The sequence below is a fragment of the Microcebus murinus genome, chromosome 23 (assembly GCF_040939455.1).
Source record: "Microcebus murinus isolate Inina chromosome 23, M.murinus_Inina_mat1.0, whole genome shotgun sequence".
NCBI lineage: Eukaryota > Metazoa > Chordata > Mammalia > Primates > Cheirogaleidae > Microcebus > Microcebus murinus.
In genome coordinates, this window is record NC_134126.1 from 28,209,375 (window position 1) to 28,222,460 (window position 13,086).

Below are 13,086 nucleotides of genomic sequence, written 5' to 3' on the forward strand. Positions count from 1 at the left end.
CCTCTTAACTCAATAAAACCTTTAAAGATAGGAGAAAATTATCTGGGGATGGATTTAGGCAGGTGAGAGCATGTTGAATATATCTCCTCTTAAGAAATCTTTACTGCCCCAGAATTGTTTTAATATAAGATTCCGAACAGCTGAAGGAACATGAACGCCTTGAAACGGTAGGGTGGCTTAAAACACAAAATAGTGAAGAAACTACACTTCCCAGGAGGTCTCGCGGGGAGTCTCCGCGCTCGGCATGTTGTCTTTACCGCGAGGTGAGCTGGGAAATGTAGTGCTCCAAGCGACGCCACACGTGACGCTTGCTGAGGAAGGGGAGAGGGACCGCGCCGTCGGGGGCGGGACGGGTCCAGGGCGTCGAGGTGTGCGTTGGTCCTTCCCCACGATTTGGTTTGTACAGTGAGGGGAGGGCGCTGTCTCTGGCCCCAGCGGCGTAGCGAGCTGACCCGGGGTCAGTGGCTGACGGGAGCCGCTCGGGGGAAGTGCCCCCGGGGGGCGAGGGGCCGGTGCGTGGTCTCGGTTCTCGGCTGCCGGGCTGCGAGGGGGAGGCGGGAGGTGCGAGCAGCCGGGGGCTCGGAGCGCTCGCCCTGCGCCCCACCCAGGCTGCGGCCGCGCGGGGAGGAAGCGCGTATAGGTTTGGGTGCAAAGTTTCCTTTTTTGCTTTCTTGTCAGAGCAGCACCAACAGGCGGTGGGTGGGAATGCCCAACTTCAGCTTGAAGAGGGTTAAAAGCAGCGACTCCCCCTACTTCTTGCCTCCTTAAAACACACACCGGGGCTTAGCCATGGGCAGCCGCGACCACCTGTTCAAAGTGCTGGTGGTGGGGGACGCCGCGGTGGGCAAGACGTCGCTGGTGCAGCGATATTCCCAGGACAGCTTCAGCAAACACTACAAGTCCACGGTGGGAGGTGAGACCTCGCCGGGGGGCTGGGGGCGGGCGGGGAGGGGTAGACTGGGGCTCCCAGGCGGGCCCAGGCGGGATGGGGAAGGGGGATTTGGTGTCCTTTGGTGTCCTTCCTCGGAGTCAGGAAGTAGGAGTCCGGGGTCCTGGAGGGAGAAGTTGCTGGGTGTTCCATTTGCATACCTCTCTCGGGTTTCCCCAGTTAGGTTTTCCCAGCCGGAGCCGACTTCCTGGAAGGAGACAGGGCAAAGGTGTGAAGATGAGAAGTAGGAACGGGAGGATGAGGATGAGCCCTGGCTGTTTATTCCCGGCGCACTCAGAATTCAGTGCTCCTCCTGCAGCCTTCCGAGCGGCGGGGACAGATTACCCAGTCAGCAGAAGCGACGGGGACTCTCCGTAGGGCCTGGTTAGGGGCCCGCTGGGGCTGTTGACTGGCCTCTCCCGGGAGTTACAGACAGCCATTGAGAAAGGAACGGAAAGGTGTTTAACTTGGCTTCAAGGGGAGAACCTGGGAAGCGGAACTGGTCTGAAGGACTCTAGTTTTGTTATGGTGATGTAGGTGGGTAGGGGAACACAAAGTCCCCGCAGGAGCTCCTTGGCTATGCAATCTCGTACCCATTAGGGCTGATGAGCTGTGGCTTTTGTCCATTGATAGCTTAAATAAAGGTCACCTAGGAATTCTTGGAAGAATGAGAAATGTGCCTTTTCTCCTACCCCTCTCCCCACCCCTTTTTCCCCTCAAATTGAGGAAGGGAACACAGAGAATTCAATTCTTTCCCAGATGGGGCCTTTGGACTCAACTGTTTTTTCATAGGTAGAAATGCATTTTTGTTAATTAGAAGGTGTTGAGCTAGGAAGAGCTGGTGACAGGGGAGAGTAACTTAACACTTTATCTCTGCTAAAAGAACTTGTTTTAAGGGGGAAAAAAACCCCTTGTATTGATAGAAGATTTGAAAATGTGTGCTGGGTGTTCAAATAGAAGTTTTTAAAAAAATTTAAAAAGCATTTACATTTCAATTAAAACATCCTCCTTAAGAACATCAAGCAAAATTAAGAGTTTAAAGTTTCAAAGACTGTTTCCTCACCTCACCACTCTGCCCCCCACCCCACTCCTATTTCATGGTTTTGGGTTAAAAGTGTTCTGCTAGTTAATTTTTAGCAATTGCTCTAGTTTTCCTTTAGTCAAGAATAGAAATGACTCTGGCTAAGTTTTTTTTTTTTTTTCAGTGTTTCTTCTAAATTTCCCCGAGCTTTCATTTCTGTCATAGATGTATAAGAATATATTTCCAAACCTCGGAAATTATTCTGTTTCTCTCTATCAAAAAAGTTTTTCCCCCTGGAATACTCGTTCAGCCTTAACTCATGGAGTCTTGGCACCTGCAGATTTACCAGATTACATCGAGCGCAGCTCTTAAGCATCATCCAAGCAGAGTCTTCTTCTGGGAATCCTCTGGGACCTTTTCCATTTATCCTATTCCTGCCCAAGTGAATTCCTGCAGCCTTATGGAGAATGTGGAATTCACCAGGGTGTGTTTTGCTCATAATACAATTTGATTAGAAACCAACACTGAAATTGAATGTGGAAGATACAAAAGTGACCACACTTATCTCATTTCCCCCTTCTCCCCCATCATCCCCTCCCTAAGAAAAACCCCCGAAATCCCCCAGGAACTGCTTAACCTGAGAATAGGAGTTGTGTTCATAATTATTCCCATCTTCCTGCCCCCAGCCTTGGAGACAAGTAGTAGCAAATAAATTTGCTGGACAGGAGAGTGAAAGTTGGAGACCCCGTTGGAGAGCAAGTATGAATTTTATGCCCCACCCTTAATACATGAGTGAGGGCTCATCTCAGCCAGTTCCAGGGCTTGCAAATAAATAAATGGGGTTGGCCTGGCGTGGTGGCTCACGCCTGTAATGCTAGCACTCTGGGAGGCCAAGGCCGGCCAATCGCTCAAGGTCAGGAGTTCAAAACCAGCCTGAGCAAGAGTGAGACCCTGTCTCTACTAAAAAAAATAGAAAGAAATTAATTGGCCAACTAAAAATATATAGAAAAAATTAGCTGGGCATGGCGGCGCATGCCTGTAGTCCCTGCTGCTTGGGAGGCTGAGGCAGGAGGATTGCTTGAGCCCAGGAGTTTGAGGTTGCTGTGAGCTATGTTGATGCCATGCTACTCTAGCCTGGGCAACAGAGTGAGACTCTGTCTCCAAAAAATAAATAAATAAATGAGATTGCAGTTGTATGCCCCTGGGGTTCTAATTTCATATTTGATCTGAGTTTATCCCTGGGTTTTTTTAAAGGGAAGTTTTATTAAAGTATAATATATATTTTCAGTGGATTTTGCTCTGAAGGTTCTCCAGTGGTCTGACTCAGAGATGGTGCGGCTCCAGCTGTGGGATATTGCAGGTAAGCTGCGAAGGCTGGGTAGGAACAAGGGAGGAAATTTTGGTTTAATCAGCAAATTCTCAGAGAAAAAGTGAGGCAGCAAAACCAGAAATTATTATTTCTGAAGTCGGAATGATTGGGCTGCTCTGAGGATACGTAGAGCTTTTGTAGATGTTTTGCCCTGAATAGATCTGGAGCTGTCCATGTGTGGGGTGAGGCTGGCAAGGTGGTGGATTGTCCAGACCAGGCGTCTTCAAACTGCTGCCCACAGGCCACATGCAGCCCGCCTAGGACATTTATCCGGCCCGCTGGGTGTTTTTGCCACTACTGCCTGTCCTGCTTAGCAGCCGACTCTTCCCGGGCCCACAGTGCACACTCTTCAACGGTCTACAGGACAGTGAACTGGTGCCCTGTTTAAAAAGTTTGAGGACCCCTGGTCCAGACCATAGGTGGATGCTCACAGAGCAGGGGGAGGGTGCTTTTTCTAGGTTTAAAGCTGACCTTGGTGAGAAACAAGACCCCCAGAAATTAGAGACGATAATAATAGTGAACCTTTATTATGTGCCAAGCACTTATCTGAGCATTTTAAATCCACTGAGTCATTAATCCTCACAGCAATTCTATCATAAAACTACTGCTTTCATTTTCATTTTACAGATGAGAAATACTAAGCACGGAGAGTTCGATTTGCCCTAAGACACATAGATAGTTAAGCGGCAGTGCAGGGATTTGCACGTGAGCAATGTGGGTGCAGAATCTACCTTGGAGATGATTGGGCTTAATAATCCCTTTATGGGATAGATAGGAAACCAAGAGTTAGAGGGGGAAAGTGAGTGGCTCCTTCTGCCACACGTGCTTACTGCCTTCTTCCACAACAAAGGGCGAGTGGAAGGGGTGTCCGAGAGGGTGCTGAGATTGGTTGTTAGGATCACCTTCTCAGGAGCTCTCCTCTTCCCCCCAGGACAGGAGCGCTTCACCTCTATGACACGACTGTATTATAGGGACGCTTCTGCCTGTGTTATTATGTTTGACGTGACCAATGCCACTACCTTCAGCAACAGCCAGAGATGGAAACAGGACCTGGACAGCAAGCTCACACTGCCCAATGGAGAGCCCGTGCCCTGCCTGCTCTTGGCCAACAAGGTATGTGGCCAACCTAAGAAAGTAGCCCCTAGTCTCTTATCTGTGGTCAGAGAGTAAGCATATCTAAAATGCTCTCTGATTTGGGGCATCCGTTTCCCCTTCTTAAGTTAGCAGAATCATGTTCGCCTCCTTTCAGAGGATGTTGAGGGTGAGACTTTCTTTGGGAAGAATGCTGACTATAGATTTTACATGCTGGTGTGTTCTTAGCCATTGGTAGAAAAATGTTTTAAATACACAGATATCTAAGCAATATTTCTGTTTTCAGGAAGTTTATGGTGTTGTCATAAACTTTTTTATTTATTCTCTTTATTTCACTTATTGTTTTTTTATTTATTCTCTTTATTTCATTTATTCTCTTTGTCAGTGTGATCTGTCACCTTGGGCAGTGAGCCGGGACCAGATTGACCGGTTCAGCAAAGAGAACGGTTTCACAGGTTGGACAGAAACATCAGTCAAGGAGAACAAAAATATTAATGAGGCCATGAGGTGAGCATCTCATTCTGTTCTGGGGATAGGCGTGAAGATTTATCCATCTTCCACTGAAGCCCTATGGAACATCTCTTTTTTTGTTTGTTTGTTTCTGAGCAAACAAGAACAGACTGAGCCACTGGAATGCCAGCCCTTGAAGGTCAGGGATACTGTCTTCTCTCCTGAGATAACTGAGCACAAAGGGGCATTTAAACCTTGTGGCTTTACCGAATGCTGTCTGGTGATAAGACAATGTCTGTCATTTCTCCGTTCCCCCCATCTAGCTTCTCAGGCTTATTTTTTATTTCTTTTTAGAGTCCTCATTGAAAAGATGATGAGCAATTCCAGAGAAGATATCATGTCTTTGTCCACCCAAGGGGACTACATCAACCTACAAACCAAGTCCTCCTCCAGCTGGGCCTGCTGCTAGTAGTGTTTGGCTTGTTTTCCATCCCAGTTCTAGGAGGTCTTTCCATCTCTTTCCTTTGATTGCCCACCCAGCAGTTTTATTAATTACACTTGAATTGTCTCCTTCCAACTGTCCAGTAAGGAGGTCCATCATCACTTAGAAAAAACAGCTGAGACCCAGGTACATTTTTGTATCTCCTGGATGATGGCTTTGACTTGATGCTGGCTCATGTGACCCATCAGTGTCTTCAGGATAAGAAAGATCATCTCAGCCCTCAATTTGTGATCTAGAATTTTGTGGGAAGGATTAGAAATACACATCTGTGTTCTTAAGGATTATAATCCTGACCTACTTTTAAGCTTATTTTTCCTTTTGATGTACATTGATATCATGACTTCAGATTGAGAGGAAAATGAAATCAAATATTATTTCCAAAATTCCTTATAGGCCATTACTTTGATATTCTTTCTGTCTTGGAAGTTTAAGCATCTGCTAATTCTGAGATGCAGAAGGAAGGGGGTCTGGACATCAATGGGTTTGGGTCTACTGGAGGTGACCCAAGAAGTCACCGTATTTTTGAAACTTTTAAAGTTATAATTAACTTTCTCTTGTCTTGGCTTCAAGAATAGTGAAGCTTTTAAACTATTTTGTGTGATGAGAGCATTTTCTTCCACGAAGAACTTAATCCTCACATTAGGGTTGTCTAGTGTCTCCTTACCAGTGCAGTGGGAGCAGGTTTTGTAAGTTTCTGGGTTGATGTCTTGATGCATAATGCTGCAAGTGACATCAGTTGGCTGTGGTACTCAATAGGTCTGGTCCTCGCAGCTTTGGGAATCTGAACGGAAGAAGAAAAGGGAGTGGTTAACAGCAGAATCCATGAGAACGACTTTGTGAGCACCGGGGGTGGCTAGCACTTAGCCACGGGAAACAAATATTATGTGCAGGCCTTGGCCTGGGGGAGGAGAGTGGATAGACAGAAAATCAGTAGGTAATTTAAGTCCTAAATTGGGCAGGCATTTTAGTATCAAATCACTTCTAGACAGTTTAATTTGTTAAATTCTTTCTAGGCTGGTAATTTATAACTACCCAAAGTTACAAATACCCTTAGTGAACTCAGAGGCCTGAAGTTTTTTGGATAGATCTTAAATGGGAAGTTTGTTAAAATTTTAAAAAATGTTTTAAGATTTTTTGGGGGGTCTCAACCTCAAACCTGTTAAATCAAAATGTCTAGGGATGAAGCCTGGGAATGTGGTGATGGTGTATGTCAAAGCTTCCCAGGTATTTCTGATCAGCCTGATTTGGAAGCTTGCTGGAGAAAATGGTAAAGATACAGACACCAGGCCGAGCATGGTGGCTCATGCCTATAATCCTAGCACTATGGGAGGTCAAGGTGGGAGGGTTGCTCCAGGACAGGAGTTCAAGACCAGCCTGTGCAACATAGTGAGACCCCATCTCTACAAAAAATTTAAAAATTAGCCAGGTGTGTTAGCGTGCCTGTAGTCCCAGCTACTCAGAAGGCTGAGGCAGGAAGATCACATGGGCCCAGGAGTTTGAGGTTGCAGTGAGCTATGACGACGCCACTATACTTTAGCCCAGGCAACAGAGCAAGACCCTGTCTCAAAAAACAAAAGATACAGAGACCCAGGCCTATTTAAATGATCCTGGGCTTCTGTATGCTCTGTTAGCTCTCCAGAATCCTGATTCACACCACCAGACTTTAAAAATCACTGTCCTAAGAAAGAGATCAGAGGCCAAATATCAGAGAACAGAAGCCAAGCCTTCAGTAGTTAATTTTTTTTTAATGCCAGTTATTATAACTTGCACAGTCTTTTGAGACCTTACAGTTCTCTTCTGTATTATCATTTTCAGGCAGGGTTTTGGTCACAATGATCTGAAGATAATAATGGAGTAGCAAATTTCATTTATGTGAAGAGATCATTTTTCCCCATTGGTTTGTAACCCTGCAAAATCACAAAATAAATGGGAACTAAGTCTTGTATTCATGGTAGTTATTGGCCTTTAATGTGAGTTGTTACAGAGCTATTTTATATATTGGAAGGTTTTGTTTCCTTAGACTAGTAAATCATCATACAGAGCTTAAAAAAAAAATTAAAGAGCTATTGTATACTGATAGTTCAAAAGCATTGTAGAAACATAGACTTTATTTTTTAAATACCTTGTTTTAAAATAAATGAAGGCAAATATTATTCTGTATATCTGTTGCTTTGCTATTACCAATTACTTACGTCCAGCTGCCTAGGACCAATTCTGTACTTGATATAATATCCCAAATACTGCTTGGAGATGTGAACTTTATAAAAAATGGAATGTGCTTTCTTTTTCCTTTTGCTGACTCAGGATTTACCTGCCTCTTCAAGCATTGCTAGAGCCCTTCTGAATTTTCTGTACCAGTGGGTGAACATTACAGGCCTGAAACTAATTAAAGAAAGAATTGAAATATAACTAATTCCTCTCCATCCCCTTATCCATAAAGCAAAGCAGTTAAGATAGGAAAAATGAAATATTTACATGAATGGAAATGTGATTATACTAAAAATAATTAGGTCTTATCATTTGGATGCTACCCCTTTGGTAAAATTGTTTGGAACATGGATATTGTTATAGCCCTTCCCTAGAGATGGTTCTGTATTTGAGACAAGATGCCCATCTAACTACTGAGTTGGTCTTTGGCCAAAAAGAAAACATAATTCCCTACAGAGTATTCAGAGAACCCCAAGGGAGGGCCGAGAACACAGCTGTGGGATAGTGACTGCCCTGGCTTTTGTCTCTGAACAGAATAGCTGAGTGACCAAGTAAGTAGGGGGAAAGAGATCGTAGGTGAGGAGGGCTCTTTAGCAGTAAATAATGATTTGCTGTTTTATCACTACTATTGAGCCAAAATTACTCCAACCAAGGTGATTTCCCTAATTTACTTTCTCTAGCTGTTTCTAAGGTGTAATAGTGTTCCTCATTCTTTTTCTGTTATCTCCAGATTTAACTTTTTCTCTAGTTGGTCTGTCTTCTGTCCTCAAGGAACTCTTCCATCTAACATGAGGCTTTTCTCGCCTGTCCTTGTCCTTTTATAGGCAGTGGCCTGCTTTTGGCATGATCTAAGGCTGTGGTTAGAGGATGTAGAAAATCTCCATGGAATGCCATAAAATCCAGTGACCAAATTACCCAAGGAAAAAAAAACCTCAGTGCCCTTTCCCCCTCCACCCCTCTTGACTCACTATGTATAGGAAGACTTCTCAGCAGGGTAAGTGACTCATCTATAGCCAAATAATCCCCCAAGCTGCAGGCTGATTGAATAGGTAGGAAGTCACTAGAAAATTATGTATGTTGGAAAGAATTCTATGTGTATTTTTGATTCAGCCATAAATACCAAAGACTTCAGAATATATATATATATATGACCTTTCTTTCATTTTCAGGCATGATCTGAATTCTCTCAAGTTTATCTGCAGAGTTTTAGTATAATAATGGTATTGCTCTGAATTAGGGTTCTCCGGGGAAACAGAACCAATAGGAGATATAGATATTATAAATATATATAAGATATATAGATAGAAATAAATATATAGAGATATATGTAGATACATAAATATATGTATTTATTATAAGGAATTGGCTCACACAATTGTGGAGGCTGGCAAGTCCAAAATCTGCAGAGCTGGGGGATGAGGTTGGCAGGCTGGAGAATTCTCTCTTACTTGGGGAAGGACAGTCTTTTGTTCTACTCCGGCCTTCAACTGATTTGATGAGGCCCACCCACGTTAGGGAGGACAATCTGTTTTACTCAGTCTGCCAATTTAAATGTTAATCTCGGCCGGGCGCGGTGGCTCACGCCTGTAATCCTAGCTCTTGGGAGGCCGAGGCGGGCGGATTGCTCAAGGTCAGGAGTTCAAAACCAGCCTGAGCAAGAGCGAGACCCCGTCTCTACTATAAATAGAAAGAAATTAATTGGCCAACTGATATATAAAAAATTAGCCGGGCATGGTGGCTCATGCCTGTAGTCCCAGCTACTCGGGAGGCTGAGGCAGAAGGATCGCTCGAGCCTAGGAGTTTGAGGTTGCTGTGAGCTAGGCTGACGCCACGGCACTCACTCTAGCCTGTACAAAAAAGTGAGACTCTGTCTCAAAAAAAAAAAAAAAATGTTAATCTCATTCAAAAACACCCTCAATAGAAACACCGAGAATAATATTTGACCAAATATCTAGGCACCTTGTGGCCCAGTCAAATTGATACATAAAGTGAACCATCATATGCTCTGACAGTACTTACCGAGTGACAAGCCACTGTTTTGATTCCTTTTCTTCACGCTCTAATTTGATTCACATTCAAGTTGAGGTTCATCTGATTAGGAACTAATTACGTGTCCGTGGGAATAACATGTTAGAGAAGAAAGCAGGTAGAGGAAGGAGATAAGATAGGTATTTTATGATTTATCATACAAGCCTAGTAGCACTGGGCACCAGTATTTGATTTTGTATAGAACACTTCCCTCAGATCTGTGAGTTGTACATGCCTCTTACGCTGTCTTTGAAAGAAGAAAGCAAGCAGTTCTTCCCATTTTATGTTTCAGGGAACAAATGTCTCAAAATTTGACTGACTGAAAAGCAGCCGGTTGAATTTGTAATAAAGCCAAGACATAACTGCAAGTCTCTAATTCCCCATCTCCATTCTGTCATTTAGGTTTCTGGGAAACATTTGGCCTGAAAAACCTATTTTAGAAAATAAGCCCAGACACTTAGTGAAACAGAACTGAGCCCTTTGGGGGTTGAAATTCTTGGTTTGTGTTAGATAGCTTTTGAGAACATGTTCATGTGTGGAGTAGAGACATGTGGGTAATTAAATTGGGGGCCAGATTAGGTGCAGTTTGAATAGCATGCAGTGCAGACATATCCTTAGCTGTTTAATTGACAAGTTCCGCTTAGCAAGATCTGGCACCCAAGTACAGTGACTGCCATTTAATTTTAAATATCAGCTTTTTTGTTTGCAAGTGCAGCGATTTTTACAGGCATCCCATTTTCAACTGTTGCTGCCAGTATCTAATGTTAATCTGGGTGTTTGCTATAAAGTAAGTATTAATACTTTCCTAAGCACGTCACATGGATTTTTTTTTTTTGAGACAGAGTCTCGCTTTGTTGCCCAGGCTAGAGTGAGTGTTGTGGCGTCAGCCTAGCTCACAGCAACCTCAAACTCCTGGGCTCGAGCGATCCTTCTGCCTCAGCCTCCCGAGTACCTGGGACTACAGGCATGCGCCACCATGCCCGGCTAATTTTTTTTTATATATATATCAGTTGGCCAATTAATTTCTTTCTATTTATAGTAGAGACGGGGTCTCGCTCTTGCTCAGGCTGGTTTTGAACTCCTGACCTTGAGCAATCCGCCCGCCTCGGCCTCCCAGAGAGCTAGGATTACAGGCGTGAGCCACCGCGCCCGGCCTCAATTAATTTTTAATGCAAAGATTTGTTTCACATAATTGTATTTACAGTTAAACAAAACGGTTTTTATCACACACCTTTTATGTATCCAGTATCGCAGTAGTAGTTCTAGGGGATATAAAGACCTATGCCATAGAAGTTCAAAGAAGGAGATCAAGAAAGAGTTCTTGAAGTAGGTTTTAAGATGGATAAAAATTGACAAAGAAGTGGGAGAGGGTTTCAGGTTGGGAAGAAAGGAAGTTTAGAATTCTTATGCAGCTTTGGCAAGTAACTACCAGACCAAAGGATTCATGTGTAGAGCAGTGAGCAATAAGGTTGGAAAGATTACTGGCAGATTGTTTAGGTTATTGATTTAAGACATAGTGGTGTACCTACCATGTGCCAGGTACTTCATTAGGTATGTGGGATGCAGGGCTGGGGAAGAGAAGGTTCCTGTCCAGGAAGGGCATTCCAGAAGGCAGAGGGATAAGTAAAGAACTGTGTCTCAGTGCAGGGAGTGCCACGTCTCTACTTCTTACGGCGATGGAGGACGAGGAGGAGGTCAGGGAAAGCCTGTGAAGGAGAGAGGGCACTCAAGCTGTATAAGATTTTGCCAACTGGAGGACCACAGGAGTAAACGCACTTCAGACAGAATAAGGTGAATAAAGGCATGAGGGCCTGCAACGAACAGCTTGCTCAGACAACGTTGGATAGTCATTATAGCTGGAGTGGGTGGGGAGGAGGGACTGTAATATTGTCTTTGTTTGGGCTGCTATAACAAATACCTTAGACTGGGCAATTTTAAACAACTAAAATTTGGCCGGGCATGGTGGCTCCCAGAATGCTAGGATTACAGGCGTGAGCCACTGTGCCTGGCCTAGCCTCCCTATATTCTTAAGAAGACAGTTTTCAACCTTTGTCAATTGGAGAAGTGAAAAAAATGTTAAATTACTTTGTTTTTCTTCTGTTACAAGTGACCATATTTTAAAATGTATTAGTCATTTATACTTCTTCTATGAGTCACCTATTTGTATTTTATGTCTGTTTTTATTTTGTTGTCCTTTTCTTAGTGATTTTTAGAAAGCTCTTTGTGCATTAAAAACATTAACTTTTTGTTATACATCTTGCAAATATTTTCCCCAGTTCATGGAGGGATTCTAAGCAGAGTTATATTAGATTTGGGCTTGAGCAATCTCTCTGGTAGTAACTTAAATGCTAGTATAAGGAGTTTAGACTTAACTGTGGAAGCTGTGTGGACTTATCGGAAATTTTGGGAATGATATGAGTGATGTGCTTTGGGAAGGTAGTATTGTCTGTTGTTATCTACTAAAGATTACAGAAAAAGTGAAGAAAGGCTGTTACAGGTCGGGCATGGTGGCTCACACCTGTAATCCTAGCACTCTGGGAGGCCGAGGCGGGTGGATCACTCAAGGTTCGATCAAAACCAGGCTGAGCAAGAGCGAGACCTTGTTTCTACTAAAAATAGAAAGAAACTAATTGGCCAACTAAAAATATATAGAAAAAATTAGCCGGGCATGGTGGCGCATGCCTGTAGTCCCAGCTACTTGGGAGGCTGAGGCAGGAGGATTGCTTAAGCCCAGGAGTGTGAGGTTGCTGTGAGCTAGGCTCACATCACAGCACTCTAGCCTGGGGAACAGAGTGAGACTCTGACTCAAAAAAAAAAAAAAAAAATAGAAAGGCCGTTACAGTAATTTAAGCATCAATGGTGACAGTGGAAATGGCAAGTGAAAAACGAATTTGAGAAATGAAGGAGGAATTAAGGGGTTTCCATGTTGAAGACTAATAGTAAAGTAGTGGAGTTAGTAGCACCAGGATTTGAGCTCAGGTGGCTAAGAGGAAGAAAATAACAAAGTAAATAGCAATCTATGGAACGGAAGAGAATATTTGCAAACCATATATCTAAAAAGGCATTAATATCCAAAGTAGGCCAGGCATGGTGGCTCACACCTGTAATCCTAGCACTCTGGGAGGCCGAGGTGGGAGGATTGCTTGAGCTCAGAAGTTCTAGACCAGCCTGAGCAAGAGTAAGACTCCATCTTCACTAAAAATACAAAAATTATTTCAGTGTCGTGGCGCATGCCTGTAGTCCCAGCTACTCAGAAGTCTGAGGCAAAAGGATCACTTGAGCCCAAGAGTTTGGGATTGCAGTGAGCTGTGATGACACAATTGCACTCTACCCAGGGCAACAGAGCAAGAGTCTGTCTTTAAAAAAAATCCAAACTATATAAGGAATGCATACAACTCAGTAGCAAATAAACCCCCAAATAACCCAATTAAAAAAATGAGCCAAGGAGGCCGGGCGCGGTGGCTCACGCCAGTAATCCTAGCACTTTG

The 13,086-nt window shown here is 43.8% G+C and overlaps 1 protein-coding gene across 6 annotated transcripts; it reads left to right on the forward strand.

Moving 5' to 3' along the window:
* The first annotated feature begins 288 nt into the window (after positions 1-288).
* RAB29 (RAB29, member RAS oncogene family) lies at positions 289-7,307 on the forward strand. Of its 6 annotated transcripts, none has more exons than XM_012760109.3 (6): positions 289-368; positions 684-913; positions 3,238-3,309; positions 4,250-4,431; positions 4,796-4,917; positions 5,215-7,307. In XM_012760109.3, the coding sequence occupies exons 2-6, from the start codon at positions 790-792 to the stop codon at positions 5,327-5,329; spliced, it is 615 nt and encodes a 204-aa protein (XP_012615563.1). In that variant the 5' UTR covers positions 289-368; positions 684-789; the 3' UTR covers positions 5,330-7,307. The 6 variants fall into 6 exon arrangements, with proteins under 6 accessions (XP_012615563.1, XP_012615573.1, XP_012615583.1 ...); XM_012760119.3 differs by having other exon boundaries at positions 297-368; positions 679-913; XM_012760129.2 differs by lacking the exon at positions 289-368 and adding an exon at positions 375-396.
* The last annotated feature ends 5,779 nt before the right edge of the window (positions 7,308-13,086 follow it).